The sequence below is a fragment of the Ictidomys tridecemlineatus genome, chromosome 5 (genome assembly GCF_052094955.1).
Source record: "Ictidomys tridecemlineatus isolate mIctTri1 chromosome 5, mIctTri1.hap1, whole genome shotgun sequence".
In the NCBI taxonomy this organism is placed as follows: Eukaryota; Metazoa; Chordata; class Mammalia; order Rodentia; family Sciuridae; genus Ictidomys; species Ictidomys tridecemlineatus.
The window spans coordinates 64,391,792-64,410,819 of NC_135481.1; the positions used below are offsets into that span (position 1 = coordinate 64,391,792).

The 19,028-nt window shown below is 43.7% G+C and overlaps 1 protein-coding gene across 6 annotated transcripts in view; it reads left to right on the plus strand.

Annotated features, from left to right (window-relative positions):
* The first annotated feature begins 351 nt into the window (after nucleotides 1-351).
* Smoc1 (SPARC related modular calcium binding 1) overlaps nucleotides 352-19,028 on the plus strand; it is a 157,299-nt gene continuing 138,622 nt past the window's right edge. For all 6 annotated transcript variants that reach the window (XM_021724838.3, XM_021724839.3, XM_078050127.1 and 3 more), the window contains exon 1: nucleotides 352-744. In XM_021724838.3, coding sequence (XP_021580513.2) covers nucleotides 646-744 — 99 coding nt within the window. In that variant the 5' untranslated portion in view covers nucleotides 352-645. The remainder of the gene's footprint in view (nucleotides 745-19,028) is intronic.

Genomic DNA, 19,028 nt, shown 5'->3' on the forward strand with positions numbered 1-19,028 from the left:
TCTTCTGGCTGTTGTGAGAATTCAAGCACTTGAGCCAAGAACTCTACAATGCTTAAGGCTTCATTATTAGCCAGGTGAGTATTCTTGGTGGGTTTAAGGCTGCTGAAGCTCTCTTAGGTTTCGGCAGGCGGAGGAGCCAAGAGAAAGTTACTCTTTATCCCAGTCTCTCCTGGAGTCCACTCGGGCGGAGCATAGGAGTGTCGCTCCTCAGTGGGGGGGTTGACCACGAGCCGCCCCTCTTGCCCCTCTCCCATTGGCTTTCACCTGCCAGAGGGTCGGTCGCTACAGGCTTCTCGGCGCGTCAGTCAGGCCCGCCGGGCCCCGCCCCGCTCCTCCCCGGGGTTTATAACGGGAATTCCCATGGCCCGGGCTCAGGCATCCAACCTGCTGAAGCCGTGGCCGGGCCGAGCGCCGCGTGAGCCGCGCGTCGAGCACACGCTCGCGCTCCAGCTCCCCGCCTTCGCTGTTCATGACCGACAGTGTCCTCTGGCTGCAGCCTCCGCCAGACCCCGCCGCAGGCCCGCTGCCTGTTCGCCGTCGCCGCCGCCACCGCGAGGGCGCCAAGCGTAGGAAGGCAGGCGCGGTGTGTGCCCCGCCCAGCCCACGACCCCTGCCCGCTACCGGCTGCCCGGCCCAGCTGGCACCATGCTGCCCGCGCGCTGCGTCCGCTTGCTTACGCCCCATTTGCTGCTAGTGTTGGTGCAGCTGTCCCCAGCTCGCGGTCACCGCACCACGGGCCCCAGGGTAAGTGCGCCCCGAGCTGCGAGCCCACCTGCGGAGGGAGAGGAGGTCGTTTTGTCGCTCATCCCTGGGGCGGGAGGAAGGGGAAGGAAGGAAGGGGTGTCAGACCTTGTCCCCCCCCCCCCGCCCCCCGCTCCCCGTCTACTATCCAGTCCCGGGGCGGGCTTCTTGGCGAAGTTGCAAGAATAAAATTTTCTCCCGTTCCTCCGCCCATTTCTGGCAACACAGAACCCCCCCCCCACACACACACACCCTGCGAACTGTCACTGGTGGGTTTTCTTTCCTAGTCTCTTCTATGGCATTTTGCACCAGAACCCTTACAGGCGCCTCCTGTGTCCGAGGGAAGCTCGCTCACGGCTCGAGTAGGGCTTCCCTGTGGTCTCACACTGTGCCAGTCCAGGCGCGCTGGCGTTCTTGGCAGGCGGCGGGGGGCAGCTCTGCCTGGAGAGTTTTAGGTTACCCGCTAGCCACACAAGGACCTTGTGTTGTTGTTGTTTTAAAAAGCGATCGCTGCTCGTAAAACCCACAGCAGATAATTTTAATGCTCTCTCCTGCCGGCACAGCCCTGGAGGAGGGGCAGGGGTGGGGGGCTGTGGAGAGGTTGCGAAGAGCTGCGCCGTGTTCAAGGGTCTCTTCCCCTGGTTTCAGCGCCCAGAGGTTGAATTACTTGTTGAACCTTGGTCCGATTGGAGTTTCTGAACGACACGAAACGTGCCAATTCTGTGCACAGGACAGGCTGTCCAGGGCATTGTAAAATCTCCTGGAACCGACAGCATTGTGTTCATTTCTGGTCTAGATTATTACTCTCCCTACCCCCTCCAATTGGTCTAATAAAGAATTTCACTGCCGTAAGAAATGTACTATTAAACCACCTAGTGGTTCGTTTGGCCAAACAATCCAGGCAATCTCTGGCCAAGCATCGGTTTTGGTCAAGGCAGTTGTCTTTTGGGATAGCCGCTTACCTCCCAGTGCAGCTGGGAGTCCCAACCGTGAAGGTAGCTCAGGGTCTTTGTGAAAACAAGACTGGCCAACTTATGCCTTTCCTGGGTAGTCTTCAGCCCTGTTTCCCGGATGACTAGTCCCATTACCACCTGTTCACATTGCAGCTTCTTTATTCATAGCTTTTTCTATATGAGAATCATCTTTATAGCTGTCGTGTGTGGAGGGAAAGCTTTGCAAAGCCGGACAAGCCTTAATGACTGCCCATATGCTGGCCGATTACATCTGAGCCCAGCTATCACTGTGAGATCAGATTTGCAGCCACTTAGGAAAGAAAAGTGTTTGTCCCCGTGTTGGGCTGGCCCTTGCTTTTATGACCAGATGTGCAACAGCAGCAGTTAAAGTGCGGCAGATTAGATCCAGGGCGTGTCATAAATCCTCGACAGCAGGCATTCCCAAAGCTGGGGCAAGTCAGGGCTCTGGGAGTGACTTTTATGGATGCAGATGAGGATGCCTTTTAAATGAAGCTGCTTGGTTTGATATTAGGACTTGAAGCTCTTTAAACTCTGAGGTCAGGCGATCCACAGCGTTCCTTCCAATAATTAGGAACAGTCAAGACAGAGATGCAGACCAGAGCACCCCGACTGAAATCTGGATGCCCGCCCACAGGAGGGTCGAAAGGAGAGAGGCCCTCAGACAAATGGTGGGGGGCTCATTTGCTGCTGGGCATGTCTAACGTCTCAAGCCATATGGCTCTCCTTCCCTGCCTCCTGAAATTGGAGGAAGCAACATTTAGGGGAAAGCTAGGGACTTTGGGGGAAAGCAGAGATTTTGGTTAAGGTTTCCCTCCAACTTCTTTAGCTTATTAATTTGCTAGAAGTGATGGAACACAGTAGGAACAGCTCTTTTCCTTGTTCTCTTTTCCCATTCTTTCTCTTAAACACACACGCCCATGTGTACAGAGGAACATGTACACTTAATGGTTAGAAAGTTCCAAGAGAAAACTGGCATCTTTACTATATGGTATATATCTTGTTGCACTATAGGCAACAATAGGTACTACGATCTATGAGTTTTATGAACTTTTGGGCTGGGCACTTCACATGATTTCTGATCCTGAGAACAAATGAGAAGGTGGGTGGTTTTTCATGCCATTTTGCAGAAGAGGAAGCTAGACTCATGGAGACTAACCTGTGCTTGAACTACTCATGGTGCATAAATGTGCCGCTGGGAGCCAAAGCCCAGCTCATATGGATTTAAAGGTTGTATGCTTTCCACACCATCCAGAAGCTGCAGGGAGTTTTCATCCAACCAGGGATGCCATTCCTGTTAAAGGGACAGAGGGCTCAGTGAGAAAATTCTGAACCCAGAGGCATCAGGAAATTCTGCAGAGAAAGTGTTAACAATGTTTTTAAGTGTCTATATTGATAAAGGCTTATATTTGAACTTCAACCTATTCCAGAAGACTCCGGCTTCTTGGTGGCCCCACAAGTGTGGCTCTGGTTGAGATCGGTGGCGTCATAGGAAGAACAGAAACATCTGGCTTGTTGCAGAATTCCCTTTGGGCACCCCTAGGTCTCTTCTGTTAATCTTTTGAGTGACAGAGGCTTAAGGATTGGCATCTTTTCCAGCTGGCTTTCTAGGAAACTGAGAACATGCCCTTTCGGTTTAACTTTATCTGGCTCACTAATTGAGCTCCCCTGAGGCCTAGACCCCAATCCTTGCCCCCTTATTTGCTTCCTGCCTTCCTTCATAAAATTCTGACATTTGTTTGACTCTGGAAACCAGCAGCTATCAAGTATCAGATTGGAGGTTATTATGTAGGAAGCACCCGATTTTTTGGGTCTCTCAGCTCTGAGCAACCGCCTGCCTACCTGAGATGCTGGTCAGGATTCTTTTAATTACGCTGCAGGCAGTTATTTCTTTAATCCTGCACAATTTACCGAAAATGTTTTGGGGAGGGGAGGGGCTCCCCCAGGCTGATGGAAGTCTGTTTGATGGGCAGACCGAGTCAACTGCTTTGTTTAATCCTCTGTCTGCCCTTAAAGACAGGGAGCCAGGTGAGGGCAGGGACTGAGACCATCTTGTCCGTGCTTATATTCCCAGAGTTTAGCACAGGACCAGGCGCATGTTGTTGGTGTTTGTGGGTGGGACAAACAAATAAATGTAGACAATGCACATTTAACAGTGATCCACAGGTTCCCTGTTTTTGGTGTTTTAGCATGACCAGAGGCAGGAAATAGATTTTGGGAATTTGAGAAACAGAAGAAAACCAGAAAGTCAAGATGTCTGAATCTTAATTGTTTTAGGCATATTCTTTATTCTCTTTTCCTCTTGATTACTTGATTCATCCTTCAAACCCAGCTCCAACATCACTACCTAAGAATTTTTCTGCAGCTCCTAACTTTTGGTTAGAATCAATCACTGTCAGCTTTGAACAGCCTCTGTGCCTGGACTTCTACTAATCTTTCTGTAATGAACATCTTAATATCAGGCTAGGATCACTGTAGAGTCCAATTCATTTCTATAAATATTGACAGAATGTGAGGAGCATACTGATGAATAAGATCTCTACTCTGTCTTCAAGGGGCTTGCAAGTTGTCTCATTTAATAAGACAGGATCATGCATGAAGTACCAAAGGGGGGACTCAGTGTGGAGTAGATGTATTTGCCAAAAGTGAAGCAGCTTCTAGACTTTTCTTTTCCATTGGACTAGTCTGAACCAATGTCCGGACCAGGGTGGGTCCTTGTTCTGGTTAGATGCTCTTCCTATTATCTGTGCTCATCAAGAACTCTTCTTTTGCTGGTGCAGGGGTGCATGCCTGTAATCCCAGCAACCTGGGAGGCTGAGACAGGAGGATTACAAGTTTGAGGCCAGCTTGGCAACAAAGCGAGATCCTCAGCAACTTAGCAAGAACTTGTCTCAGAATACAAAAAAATAAAAAGGGCTGGTAAATAAAAAGGTCAGTAGTAAAGGTAAAGCACCTCTGGGTTCAGTCCCTGATACCAAACAAAAACAGAAACAAAAACCCCAAAACAACCGATAAAACAAAACCAAAAAAACCCCTTTTCTTTTCCATGTGGAGGGATTTAGCTGAGATGCTGCTCAGGTGTTAGGCTGAGAACATGACTTAAACATTTTTGTAAAGCTGACATGAAATTTCAAGAAACAGAATCAAAGAGGCACCAGGGTGGTGGCACATTCCTTTAATTCCAGAAGCTTGAGGCTGAGGCAGGAGGATTACAAGTTCAAAGCCAGCCTCAGCAACTTAGCAAGGTACTAGGCAAATTAGCAAGACCTGCCTCTACATAAAAAGGGCTTTTTTTTTTTTTTTTTTCCAAAAAACCATGTGTCTCAATGGTTAAGCACCCCTGGGTTCAATCCCCAGTACAAAAAACAGAAACAAAAACAAAATAGAAACAGAACCAAAAATACCCCAAACCCTAATAACAATAACAACAACAACAACAAAAAAAACAGAACCAAAAACAATCAAAGAAGCAATGAAGAGGAAACAGTCACCTAAGAATCTCTAGGAAATACAATCAAAATGGAAACCTTTTCCCCCATAATTTTTTATTGGTGCATTAGAGTTGCACATAATGGTGGGATTCCTTGTTAAGTATTTGTATTTGCACAAAATATTTTGGCTGGTATCATTCCAAGTATTTTCCCTTTCTTCTTCCCTCCCTCTGGTCCCTTTCCTCTAGTACTGATATCCCTTTGATTTTCATGAGACACTCCCCCCGCCCTAACTTTCTGGAAAAGTTTTCAGTATATCAGCTCATCATCTCATGAAGTTGAATATTCACATTCCTCATGGCCCAGCAATTGCACTCCTAGGTATCTACGCCCAAGAAACTGTCCTGCAGCCTGGAAAGAGCCCAGATGCCCATCCGTGGGAGGGCGGATAAATAACTGATGAATTTACACAGTGGAAAGTTACACTCAGCCCAAGTGAACAACAGGGACACGTAAAATTGGAAACGAATACGATAGCAAATAAAAGAAATGTACCAAAGATGCAGCATGACACCTTCCGTAAACTTGCATAAATAACAACAATTAGAGAAAAACTCTTCAGGAATAGCTATATAGCTACAATAAAGTGATATGAAAGGAAAATCAAAGTAATGATAGACTCTGACTCAGGGGAAAGTTAGGGTGAGGCCGGGGGGTTAGATTGCTGGGGAAACCATAGCGGGTGTGAGTTAGGGTTGATACCTGACCTTTAGAGGGGAGAAAGAGGATGTGTTTGAAGATATTGTCCATTATTCAAGTTCTAATGGTTTATTAAGTACAAAAATGGGCCCTGCATAAATCAGTGTTGAGTGTGTCATGAACCAAGGATTACGATTAATTCAATTCTCTGAACCTGAATTCAAATAAACAAATATTCCCAGAGTCAGGGACTCCTTCCTTGCCTCCTTCTGCTCCCCCTTCTCCCTTTCCAGATGTGCATGTGGCCCCATCTAAAATAGCTCATTGGGGAGTGATTGTGTTTTGGGCCAGGGAGACGCTGAGCAGGCTCAGGCCTTGGCATAAATAGACATCAGCTGGTTGGCTGAACTGCCAGTGGGTAGTCTTCTTCCTCCTTTGCTCAGGGGGTCAACCCTGAGTGTCTGAACACCTAAATGGCTGGGGGCCAGGGAGGCCTGTTTCTCTTTCCAATGCCCATCTTCATTCCCATCTCCTCGATTCTCCTCTCTTTGTAGGAACTGGGGGTGGGGTGCATGGCCCTGCTTAGCAGGTACAGGGTACCCTTTCTCCCCAGACCACATAGAGATTTATTGTTTAGGCAGCCAAGTTCTGGCATTGCTGCTAGTGGTGGGGGAATGTCAGTGCAGAGGGCCCCCCTATCCCCCTTCTGTGTTTGTCACCGTGGAGCTGTTGGGAGAGGACAAGGGTTGAGTTGCTGATGAGAAATTGATCGGAGCAGCCGGTGAGGCCTGCCAAACAGGGTTAGCATTGTACACAGTACGTGCACTGCGTGGCCATGAGTCACCGAAGGAATAAGAGAATTGGATCTCCATGAACACTTCCAGCCGTTTCCATGAAGGCCCAAAGCAACACAGGTCATTCTAGCAACTAATTGGGTTTTCCTTTGCATCTGACATCATTCTGAAATCAATTGCTAGATCACAACAAAACCTTACCTTTGGCCACCACCTAGGCTTGTTAGGTGTGAAGTTCTGCACTTCACCGGATGTTACTCTGTTGATTTCGGCCTTCCTTTTCTGAGCCAGGCTGGGGGCAGCCTCTACAAAACAGAGAAGGGGAGGCAGCTTGGGGAGTCTGTCCTGCCACTAGGAGGATGAGATCTGAGTGAGGTGCTGTGAGGTAATGTGTCAGAGGTAATGTGTCACGTGCATTGAAACCTGACAAAGTACCCTAACCTCTGATCAGCTTGACCCCTCCTCCTTGAAACCCACGTTATACTACAGAGTACATCAGATGCTATAAGGGCTGATTTTTTTTTTTTGATACTGTGGATTGAAGGGAGGGCCGCTTAACCACTGAGCCCCATCCCCTGCCCTCTCTAAGGGCTGGTTTTTAAAAGTACCGACAGTGGAAAAAACTGGACTTACTTCCCAGAGTGGTTATGTTTGGGACCAGCTGAGCATCTCCAGGACAGTGCTGGGCATTTTAAATAATTTTTGTGGGTGTTTATTGTGCATTTTCTTGAAAAGTTCTGCAAAGCTCTGGAGAGAGGGCTTTATTACAAAAGGCTGTAATAAGTAAGGGGATGAGGTGGGGAGAATTATGAAAGGACATACATTATTCATTCCTTGGGGAACACGGTGCCCTTGACCAGCTCAAAACAAGACACTAGCGCTGTCCAATGGAACTTTTCACAAGGATAGAAAATGGGATCAGAACTATTCAGAATTAGCCACATGTGGCTATTAAACACTTGAAACATGGTAAATATAACTGAGGAACTGAATTATTTTTTTTAAACATTTATTTATTTATTTTTAGTTACAGGTGGACACAGTGTCTTTATTTTACTTTATGTGGTGCTGAGGATCAAACCAAGTGCTTCTCGCATGCTAGGTGAATGCTCTAACGATGAGCTACAACCCCAGCCCATGAATTCTTAATTAATTTAAATTTAATGTTATTGCCACATGTGGCTAGTGACTACCGTATGTACTGTGTGCCCAGCTTTACTTCTGATGGACACCTTCACGTGCCCTGAACTTCATCTGCCCTGAGTCACTTCCATCCTGATCTCTACCCCACACACCATTCCCATTTCTGCCTGTCAAAATCCTGCCCGTCATTTAAAAAGATTCAAATGCTGCCTCCACTCCTTTCAGACAGGCCCCAGGGTGAATTCTGTCCGCCTCCTGTGCTTGGCCTCCTCCCATGACAGTATGTGTCCCCATCTGCCCTGGGTTCCCGCTGACCAGGGTAGCTGAAGCACAGAGGTGATTGCAGATAGACTCAAATTCAGTCTGATCCCTCCCATTCTGAGCCCACTGATTCTGGGCTAGTGGTTTAACTCTTGGGACCTCAGTTTTCCAGTCTGTCCAATGGAGAGCACAGCATCTACTTCCCAAGGTGTTGGAGAGGATGGCTAAGGAGTGTTGTGTTAGCTTCCTATTGCTGGAGTGAAAAATTACCACAAAATGAGTGGCTTAAACAACACACATTTCTGGAAGTCAGATGTGGGTCTCAGTGGGCTAAAAACCAAGAAGGCGAACTCCTTTTCTGAGGCTCTAGGGGAAAATCCATTCTCTTACCTTTTTCAGCTTCTAGAAGCTGCCTGTAATCCTTGGTTCATAGCCTCTACCATCTTCAAGCTGGTGATGGCTGGTTGGGATTGTCTCCTGCTGCCATCCATCTCTCCTGCCCCACACGCCTTCCTCATTTAAAAACCCTTGTAATTATACTGGTCCCACTTGGATAATGCAGACTAATCTCCCTAGGTTAAGGTTAGCTGATTAGCAACCTTCATTCCTCCTGGCCATGTAACGTGCATTTTTTAGGATTAAAACACAGACATTTTTGGGGGGATCATCATTCTGCCTCCTACATTCATTCAAGATCTAGTAAAGAAACGGGCTCATAGAATGTATAGATACACAGGGGCCCTCATTGTGACCTGCATCTGCTATTTCTTTCTTTTAGAGTGGGAGTCTCTTATGGTGAAGTGGCTTAATTTTCTTTATAGACTTCATCCTGCCCAAGAGCAGGTGCTTGGTAAATGTTTATTGAATAATGGAATTTTCAATAAATGTAGATGGTTTCTTTCCTTATAAAGATATATTGGACAGTAAAAAGAAGTAAAATTCAAACCAGAATATATGGTCCCCTTTGTGCAAAAAGAAAAAAATGTTGGCTTAGGTATAGAAATGGGTGGATTCTATGTCATGCTATTGGTGGTTATCATGGGGAAATTCAACTCTTATGAGATGCATTTAAAAAAATATATATATATATATATAGTTGTAGACAGACACAATACCTTTATTTTATTTGTTTTATTTTTATGTGGTGCCAGGGATTGAACCCAGTGCCTCACGTGTGCTAGGTAAGCGCTCTACCACTGAGCCACAGCCCCGGCCCCAAGAGATGCATTTTAAGCAATTATTAAACCAATTTTGTTCACAATGAACATCTTTGAATCTTAGAGGAAAATAATGAAGATTAGAATATTCATGATTAAGAACACGTCTCAAACCTGTCTTAATACAGCCTGATTCCCGAATAAAGCCAGGATTCAGTCTACATTTGACACAGTTGGGCTAACTTTAAGGGCTATTTTTATTTTAGTGCTACTTAGGGCTGACTTTTAGTAACTATTAGTGCCAGGCCTCCTGCTCATTTTCAGCAGGCTTTGAACTCAGTCTGCTTTAAAGGAGAGTTTTCAATGAATCTCAGCAGGATATAACTGTAAAAAATGAATTTATTGCTTCTGGTGGGAATATAAATTAGTACGATCACTTTGTAGAATTACAGTTGAAGTTGCACACACTCTTGACCTTGTAATTCTGCTCTGTTATATGCCCTTAAGAAATGCACTTGAATGTGTATGAGGAGACATGTTCAAGGGCGTTCATAGCAGTATTCCTTGGTGTTGTAAAACACTGGAAACTAGCTAAATGCTAAATGCCCGTCAACAGAATAGAAAATAAATTGTGGTATGTCCAAATAATAGACTACTACATAACACTGAAAATGACTAATATAAAGCTACATTCATTATCATGGATCAATTTCATTGTTAAAAGAGAGATAAAAGCAAAGTGCACTAGTATAGACATCATACTACTATTTACATAGAGTTTGAAAGTATGTGGAAACTATACATTATTTGGGGGTGCAAACAGCTGAAAAAATGTATGAGAAAATTAAAGGCAATGATGAATATGAAGCTGCCATTCATGTTTATTATGTAGGGTGTGAGGGCGAGGTGGGAAAGGAGTATGTTGAAGGGACACACAGAAGGCTTGCACTGAAATGGTAATGTATTTATTTATTTAATTTTTGCGCTGAGGATTGCATCCAGGGGCATTTAACCACAGAGCTACATCCCTAGCCCTTTTAATTTTTTATTTTGAGATAGGATCTCACTAATTGCTCAGGCTGGCTTTGAGCTTGCTATCCTCCTGCCTCAGCCTCACAAACTGCTGGGGATTGCAGGTGTGAACCACCATGCCTTGCAATTCATTATTTTCTCAAAGTTATGAGCCATTAGTTTAGCATTTTCAGAGTTGGTAAATACAAATTGAAGATGCCTAGCTAAATTTGAACTATACATGAACAACAAATAATGTTTAAGTATGACCCAAAAACAATTTTTTTTTGTCATTTATCTGAAATTCAAATTTAATTGGATATCCTCTAGTATAACCGACAGGCCTACATTAGTTTCGTTTCTTTTGTGAATTATTTACCCAGAGTTTTTGCTAATTTAAAAAAAATAGGGGTATAGTTTTTATTAAATATTGAAGATATTAATCTGTTTTTCTGTCATTTCTGAAAAATTCCTTTCATATAAAAAGATAATAGTTTAATCTGTTAAAATTCTACATCCTTGCCAGGCATGGTAGCGCATGCCTATCATTCCAGCAACTTCAGAGGCTGAGGTAGGATGATTGCAAGTTCAAGGCTTGCCTCAGCAACTTGCAAGGCCCTAAGCAACTTAGGAAGAACCTGTCTCAAATTTAAAAAAATTAAAAGGTCTGGGGATGTGATTCAGTGATAAAGCCCCCTTGGGTTTAATCCCTAGTACCAAAAATAAAACCATTTTTTTTTATATCCTTATGTAGCTTATCTGTCATTGTGGTTTTTATCTTTCACGTCAGGCAAAGAAAGGCCTTCCTCTATTAAGGTTATAAAAATTAGGATGAATAAATTTTGAAAGGCTTGGGTTGTATAAGCAACAAATACAAATATATTATACATTGGTCATCTGTTAATGTTTTCTGTGAATTTCTATGGAACTTTCTGTGAACTAAACTTTTTAATTCAACTTGTAGACAGAATATGTATCCTATGTTTTAGAAATTCCCAATAACGTTTGAAAAGAGGATATGTCAAGTGGACATGTTCTATGAAGTCAAATGGGGAAATTTATATAAAAAGTGTTACTTGGTAAACAGACTATCCTGGAAAAGACATTAGGACTTTGGCAAAGAATTTAGACTTTTTTTCATCTTTGGGTCCTTTCCATTCACTAAAGAAAACCTTATTTTAAAAAATATTTTTAGTGTTAGATGGACACAACATCTGTATTTTATTTATTTATTTTATGTGGTGCTGAGAATCGAACCTAGTGCCTCACGTGTGCTAGGCAAGTGCTCTACCAGAGCCACAATCCCAGCGCACCCCCCCTTTTTATTACCAAATCTTCCAAAGACACACACACACATAAAAGTGAGGGACTAGAATGTGTACCTCATGAAGCTTACCTGCTCCAACAACGAACCTCACATGACCAGTTCCTTCCATCTTTATCATTTCCCTAGCTCAGATTATTTTGAAGCAAAACTGACACTGTAGCTCATCATCTGCAAATATTTTCCTATATAAGCAGTCCTGGATTTATGTTGGTTTGACTTACAATTTTTGAAAGGTGTAAAAATGATACATATACAGTAGAAATCATACTTTGAATTTTGAATTCTGATCCTTTTCTTGGACTAGAATATGCAGTATGATTCTATGCTGTGATGACTCAGACCCACAGCTCTGAGTCAGCCACTTGATCACCAGGGTAAATAACCAACGCCATAGTGTACTGTGTTGCTAAGCCATGATGTTCGGTAGATTAGGTGTAGCAAATGCTTTTTTTTTTTTGAACCCAGGGCCTTGTGCATGTGAGGCAAGCGCTTTACCAACTGAGCTATATCCCCAGCCCGCAAATGCATTTTTGACTCAGGATATTTTCAATTTGCAATTAATGTATCAGTATGTATTATGATTCTAGGTTGAGGAGCAACTTCCTGTCTTTAAAAGATCAGGAGCTGGTGGCACACACCTGTAATATCAGTTGCTCAGGAGGCTGAGGCAGGAGGATTGCAAGTTCAAGGCTAGCCACAGCAACTTAGAGAGGCCCTAGCCAACTTAGTGAGACCCTACCTTAAAATATTTATTTATTTATTTTTTTAAAGAGAGAGAGACAGAGAGAGACAGACAGAGAGAGAGAGAGAGAGAGAGAGAGAGAGAGAGAGAGAGAGAATTTTTTAATATTTATTTTTTAGTTATCAGCGGACACAACATCTTTGTTTGTATGTGGTGTTGAGGATGGAACCCGGGCCGCACGCATGCCAGGAGAGTGTGCTACCGCTTGAGCCACATCCCCAGCCCCCTACCTTAAAATAAAACATAAAAAAGGCTTTGGATGTGGCTCTGTGGGTATGTACCTCTGGATTCAATCTCTAGTACAAAAAAAAAAAAAAAAGATTAGGGTCCATTAAAAACACTACCCACAAAACCATATTGCAACCAAAGAAAATTAGCAATAGTTCCTTGCATTCCTGTTGTATTTTGCAACCTGTTCTTCTCTCCTTTATAGTACTTTATAGTACTTGTAAAATGGTGGTTTGATTAGATATAGGTTTGATATGTATTATTCTTCTTGCCAGTGTATTTTGTGGAAGTTGGTCTGCATTTCCAGCAGGAGGCACAGAACCTTTGTGATGTGAGCCCTCCTCCACCATTGTTGGACTCATTACTTTACTGATTTTCAAACAATTGCTGTAACAGTTTGTCCTGAAAAAGGCTTATAACTTTTGTGTGTCATTGCCAACCTCTTCCTTGTTTCTGAGGTTGCTGTGGAGGGGGACAGAAGGGGGTTTGGTGCCATTACTCCCTTCTCAGTTAACTCTGGATGGGGAGGCTGCATGTGACTGCCATTTGAGAGGGACACTGCCCCGAGTTCTTGGTGGGTGGACTTGGGAGGGGAGCCAGCTCCGTCTGGTGGAAGTGGTAAGAGGTTTTACTTGTCTGGTGCCCATTGGGAGGCCTTGAAGGTGTACTAGATCAGCTTTGTGTGATCTTTGGTGTCTTTATATCAGTTGAAAATTAATTAATTAATTAATGTATTGGGGATTGAACCCAGGGGTGCTTAACCACTGAATCATACCCCTATCCCTTTTTGTATTTTATTTAGAGACAAAGTCTTGCTAAATTGCTTAGGGCCTTGCTAAGTTGCTGAGGCTGGCTCTGAACTTGTGATCCTCCTGCCTCAGCCGTCCAAGCAGCTGGGATTACAGCCACCACACCTGGCTGGGAGTTTATATAACAGGAAACAACGTGTTTTGAACAAAGAGGACTTGTTGGCTCAAGTAACAGGAGGTAAAGATGTGAGGCAGGTGTTATGGGCTGAATCGTGTCCTCCTTATATGCATGTATCAAACCCTCAACCCCCACTACCAGAAAGCAGCTATGTTTAGAGGTAGGGCCTTTTAAAATTCTTTTCTTTTTTATTTTAAGTTTGTATTAGTTTAATATTAACATAGTGCATACATGTACCAAAACATCTCATTTCCCTATTAATTTAGTGATCAATCTTTGTTTTTATGTATCAGTTATTAAAAAAAAAAAAAGAACCCAGGTGTGGTGGTGGATACCTATAATCCCAGTGATTTGGGAGATGGAGGCAGGAGGATCACAAATTTGAGGACAGTCTCAGCAACTTAGTGAGACCCTGTTTCAAAATAAAAATTACAAAGGGCTGGAGGTATAGCAGCTCAGCAGTAGAATGCCCTGGGTTCCATCTTCAGTACCTCCCACCCACCCCCCCTCCAAAAAAAAGAAAGAAAGAAAAAAAATTCAGCTAGAAAAGTATAATTAGTGCTCTTTAAAAAGTAAGTTAAGTTCAGCTGGGTGAGGTGGTGCACACCTGCAATCCTGCCAGCTGGGAAAGGCTGAGGCAGGAGGATTTCAAGCCAGCCTCAGCAACTTAGCGAGGCCCTAAGCAATTCAGCAAGCCCCTGTTTCTAAATAAAATGCAAAAAGGACTGGGGTGTGGCTCAGTGGGTAAGGGCCTCTGGGTTCAATCCCTGGTACAACAACAACAACAACAAAAATAATTAAGTTCAAATGAGGCTATTAGGGTGGACCCTGCTCCAGTTTGCCTGGTGTTCTTGTAAGAAGAGGCGATTAGGACACAGAGGGACATCAGGGGCATGAGAGTATTGTGAAGAGACAGCCAGAGGGTGGCCTTTCTTAAACTAAGGAGGAGAGAGGCTTCAGAGGAATTCAGCCCTGCCAGCACCTTGATCTTGGACTTAGAGCTTCCAGAGATGTGAGGAAGTAAGTGTCTGTGCTGTGAGCCTCCCAGGATGCGGTCTTTTGTCATTTCAGCACTGATTTGATTCAGTGGCTCAGTAGAGACGTCACTCAGTACCTTTAAGTCCTTCTGTCTGCCTTTGTGGTGTCTCTTGATCCCAATTCCAGTTCTTAGCCACTGACTGGGGGGGTTCCGTGCATCCTAACTGGCTCCCAGTAGCTCTCTTGAAAAAAAGGAGAGTCTTTACTTCTAGATGGTTTCAGAATACTTAGGCTCTTGGCTTATGGTGGAGATTGGATCAGATGCCCATTCTTCTAGCCAGTCCCTTGAGTCAGGAAGATGCCAGGCAGTGAGTGACAGCTGGATTGCTCAGACCCATCTCTGTGGCAGGGGAGGGGAGAGGCTTTCTGGAACTGGGGGTTGGGTCAATCCTGCTTGCACGTGGCTGCTGGAGGGGTAGGGCAGTGGAAGGGATGCTGGGGCAACAAGTACAGTGCCTAATTTGGGATCGGTGGCATTCGGAGATCAGTGAGTCGGTGGAGTGGGAATTGTAGTGAGAAGATGTTGAACATTGGGGGTCAGAGCCCACTGTGTGATCAGGTCCTTCATTAAGCACAGGAGGATTCAGTGACTTCCAAGGTTAGCCCCAGTGCAGACATTCCAAGAGTAGGAACTGACAGGAAAACAAAACAGAGACTTTGGAAACGTTCAGAGTGGAATACACGGGCCATATGAAGATGATCCAGAAGGCCCACATGGAGGGAGCATGGCCACATAGGCTCACGGTCAGAAGATTCTCACAGTGCCTTCCTTTCATGGTGAGGTTAAGGGCTGTCCCGAGGGCGCAGGGCCCACTTTTGGCAGAGCCAGGGCCAGAATGCAGACTTCTCTCTTCATTGTTCCGTCCATGACTTTTCCTTTCAAAGATGCCCTGGAACTTTTGGGAAAGTGGCCGAATTTCAGCCAAGGGAAGGAAATAGCTTGAATTTTTATAGAGGATTGTGTTTCTGAGTTGCCTTTGGCCAATTCAGCAATTTCCAGTGGTCGGGGAATATGTGGCCAAACCCTCAGGCTGTGTGGAATCCTCACTGTCCTTGCCACCTGACTCTAAAAGCATTTCATCGCATTCTTGCTTCCCTCCAAGGGGTAAGTTTCTGGTTTCTGCAAATGCTGGAGGTTTCAGTTTGGAAATAGGAAGTAGAACAGGCAAAGTGACACGATTTGAAGAAGTAAAGGTAGATCTCAGGGCTAGACTCCCCGTGCTCATTAACAGCGACAAGATCAACCCAGACAAACTCCAAGCTGAAGAGAGAACGGTTTGGAGTGGAGGAGCCATGTTTGACGGCTGGCACAGTGGTTTCTTAGAAGGCCCTTAAAAATCAGTACCCTCCTTGAGGCTTGAAGTGGAAACCCTTTGTTTTCCTTGAGAAGGGTCTCAAAGTGTCCAGACTGTCTTCTGTGGACAGTCTCCTTGCTTCCCTGGCAGAGGCTTTAGGAAGACTTAGAGAAGACTCACAACCTGAAGCCAGGGGTCCAAGAGAGAAACATCATCTCCATCCTCTGCCCTGTCCTGGCGATAGGGTCCTGTTCTTTCTTCCCCCAATGAGGTAGAAAAAGGTTCACAGCCTCAGTTTCATCTGTTGCTGATTCCCAGTTCGTACCTTTTCTTTCCTTAAAGCTACATCTGCTTTGAGAATGAGATGTATTTCTCTTCTCATTGCTGGGCGACAGGGGAGAAGACTGAGCCATGAAGATTGGAGGGGCTAGTGGCTTTCTTAGTCATGTGGAGGCAGTGTAGCATAATAGTTTGGGGACGGAAGTGGCTCTGCCATCTTCTAGCAATGTGTTTTTGGGAAAATAACTGAACCCTAAGCTTTCCTCCTCTCTAAGTGGAAGATATTATTCACCTCATTGGGTCATTGTGAGTTTAAATGAAGCAATGGCAGGATACCCTGGAAATGTTAACTGTTCATAAAAATAACAGACGTAACAAGAGCATATGAGGGATTCATATGTCAGCCTCCAATTACTTTGTTTCCCCACTTGGAGTTAAAGGTAAAAAACTCTATCAATACATGGGAGATTTAAATTCTATGGTTCTGTTGCCTTTTTTTAAAAAAAAGAAAAGAAAAGAAAAACAACAAAAAAATCAAAACACTCACTTTTTTGTGCAACAAATCAAATTTCTTCCCTTTCCCAACCTGAAACAGGCTAGGAGGATCCTCTTAAATGGGAATCAACAGAGGAAGGATGCTCTTTGGTATGGCTTTCTCTGCATGCTGTGTGGCTGTCTCTTCTCTCAGCAACTGTATACCTGTCCTTCCTGAGATCCTCTTTCATTTGCTCTTTTCCTGAGATCAGCATCTGAAGGAAGCTTAAGAAGTTCTGACCACCTTCTCTGACTACCTTCTTGTTATTTCTGTGAGACTGAGAAACAGCATTGTCATTTGGAGGTCCTGCCAATTAATGTGCTGCTCTCTTGGTGACATCTGGGCTGGGGTCAGGCCAGTGACTGCCCACTTAGGTTCCTAGCTCTGGCCCAGGAAGATTCCATGGAGTGGGAGGGGCAGTGCCTGGCTTCTAGGCCTCTTCTTCCTCTGGCCCAAACTGGCCTTTTTTCCACCTGAGGCTACCAGCAGCAGCAGGGCCTCCAGGCTGCCTTCAGAAATGAATTCCTTGCAGTAGCAAGACTTCCTGGAGGAATAAGGGGCCTGTGCCAGTCATACTCAACTGTTTCTCTTCTAAAAACTTATAATGGATATATAGAGGCCATTGAAATTTTAAAAAAAATATTTTTTTTCATATCTTTTTTCTTGGTGCATTATAATCATGTAAAACAGCGGGATTTGTCATCATATATTTGTACACACACTCGATATAACAGTATAACCCGGCTAATGTCATTCCCCAGTATTACTCTTTCCCTCCCCCTGATCCCTTTTCTCTATTCTATAGATCTCCCTTTTTATGAGACCCCACCCCTTTCTTTTCCTTTTTCTTTTCTTCTGCCTATGAGAGAGAATGTACAACTCTTGATTTTCTGAATTTGTATCATTTCACATAATGTAATGTTCTCAAGTTCCATCCCTTTTCCTGCAAATGGTGTAATTTCATTTTTTGTGATGGCTGAGTAAATCTCCATTGTGCATATACACCACATTTTCTTTATCTATTCATCCATTGACAGACACCTAAACTGCTTCCATATTTTGGCTATTGAGAATTGTGCTACTGTAAGCATGGGTATGCATGCATTGTTATAATATGCTGACTTTAATTCTTTAGGATAAATACTGAGGAGTGGTGTACCTAGGTCATATAGTGGTTCCATTTCCGGTCTTTAGAAGAACCTCCATATTGACCTCCGTAGTGGTTGTACTAGTTTACAATCCCACCAACACTGTAGAAATGTTCTTTTTTCCCCCACATCCTCTTCAACCTTTCTTATTGTTTGCATTCTTGCTGGCTGTCATTCTGACTGGAGTGAGATGAAGTCTCAGTGTAGTTGTGATTTACATTTCCCTAATTGCTAATCATGTTGAATTTTTTTTTCACATATTTGTTGGCCATTTGTATTGCTTTTTTTTTGAGATATGTCTGTTTCTTTCATGTGCCAATTGATTGCTTGGGTTATTTATTTACTTATTTATTTGGTGTTGAGTGGTTTTTTTTTTTTAGTTCTTCATATATTCTGGATATTAACCCTCTATTAGAAGAAAAGCTAGCAAAGATTTCTCTACCATTCTGTAGGTTCTCTTTTTCTCATTCTTAATTATTTTCTTTGCTGTGTAGAAGTTTTTAAATTTGGTGCTATCCCATTTATTATTTCTTGGTATTATTTCCTTATTTCCTGAGATTTAAGAGTCTTTTAGAAGGTTACTGTGCCTACAGGTTGGAGTGTTGACCCTGTTTTCAAACCATTGACATTTAAAGTGATTATTGCAGTTCAATTAATGTCTACTATATTTGCTACAGTTTTCTATTTATTGTTCTTGTTGTTTGTTGTCTATGTTTTCTACCTATTGTGCTTTTAATTGAGCATTTATGTGATTCAATTTTCTCAGTATATCAATTATGTTTTTTTTTTTTTTTTTTTTTTTTGGTGGGGCGGTACCAGGGATTGAATCCAGGGGCACTTAACCACTGAGCCATATCCTCAGGCCTTTATATTTTTTATTTTGAGACAGGGTCTAGGTTTGCTTAGGGCCTCATTAAATTGCTAAGGCTGATTTTAAAACTTGTGATCCTTCTGCCTCAGCTTTCCAAAGTGCTGGGATTATAGATGTGCCACCACCATTTTGCTTTTTTTTTTTTTTAATATTTATTTTTCAGTTTTCGGTGGACACAACATCTTTGTTTGTATGTGGTGCTGAGAATAGAACCCGGGCCGCAGGCATGCCAGGCGAGCGCGCTACCGCTTGAGCCACCTCCCCAGCCCCCATTTTGCTTTTTTAACTTATAAAAATAATTGCCCTAGAGTTTGCATTATTTATTTACAACTAATTTAAATCCATTTTCAAGTAATACAACACCACTTCATTTGGTAGTATAAGTGCCTTATAATAACAAGATCTCCTAATTCTTTCTTCTGTTCCTTGT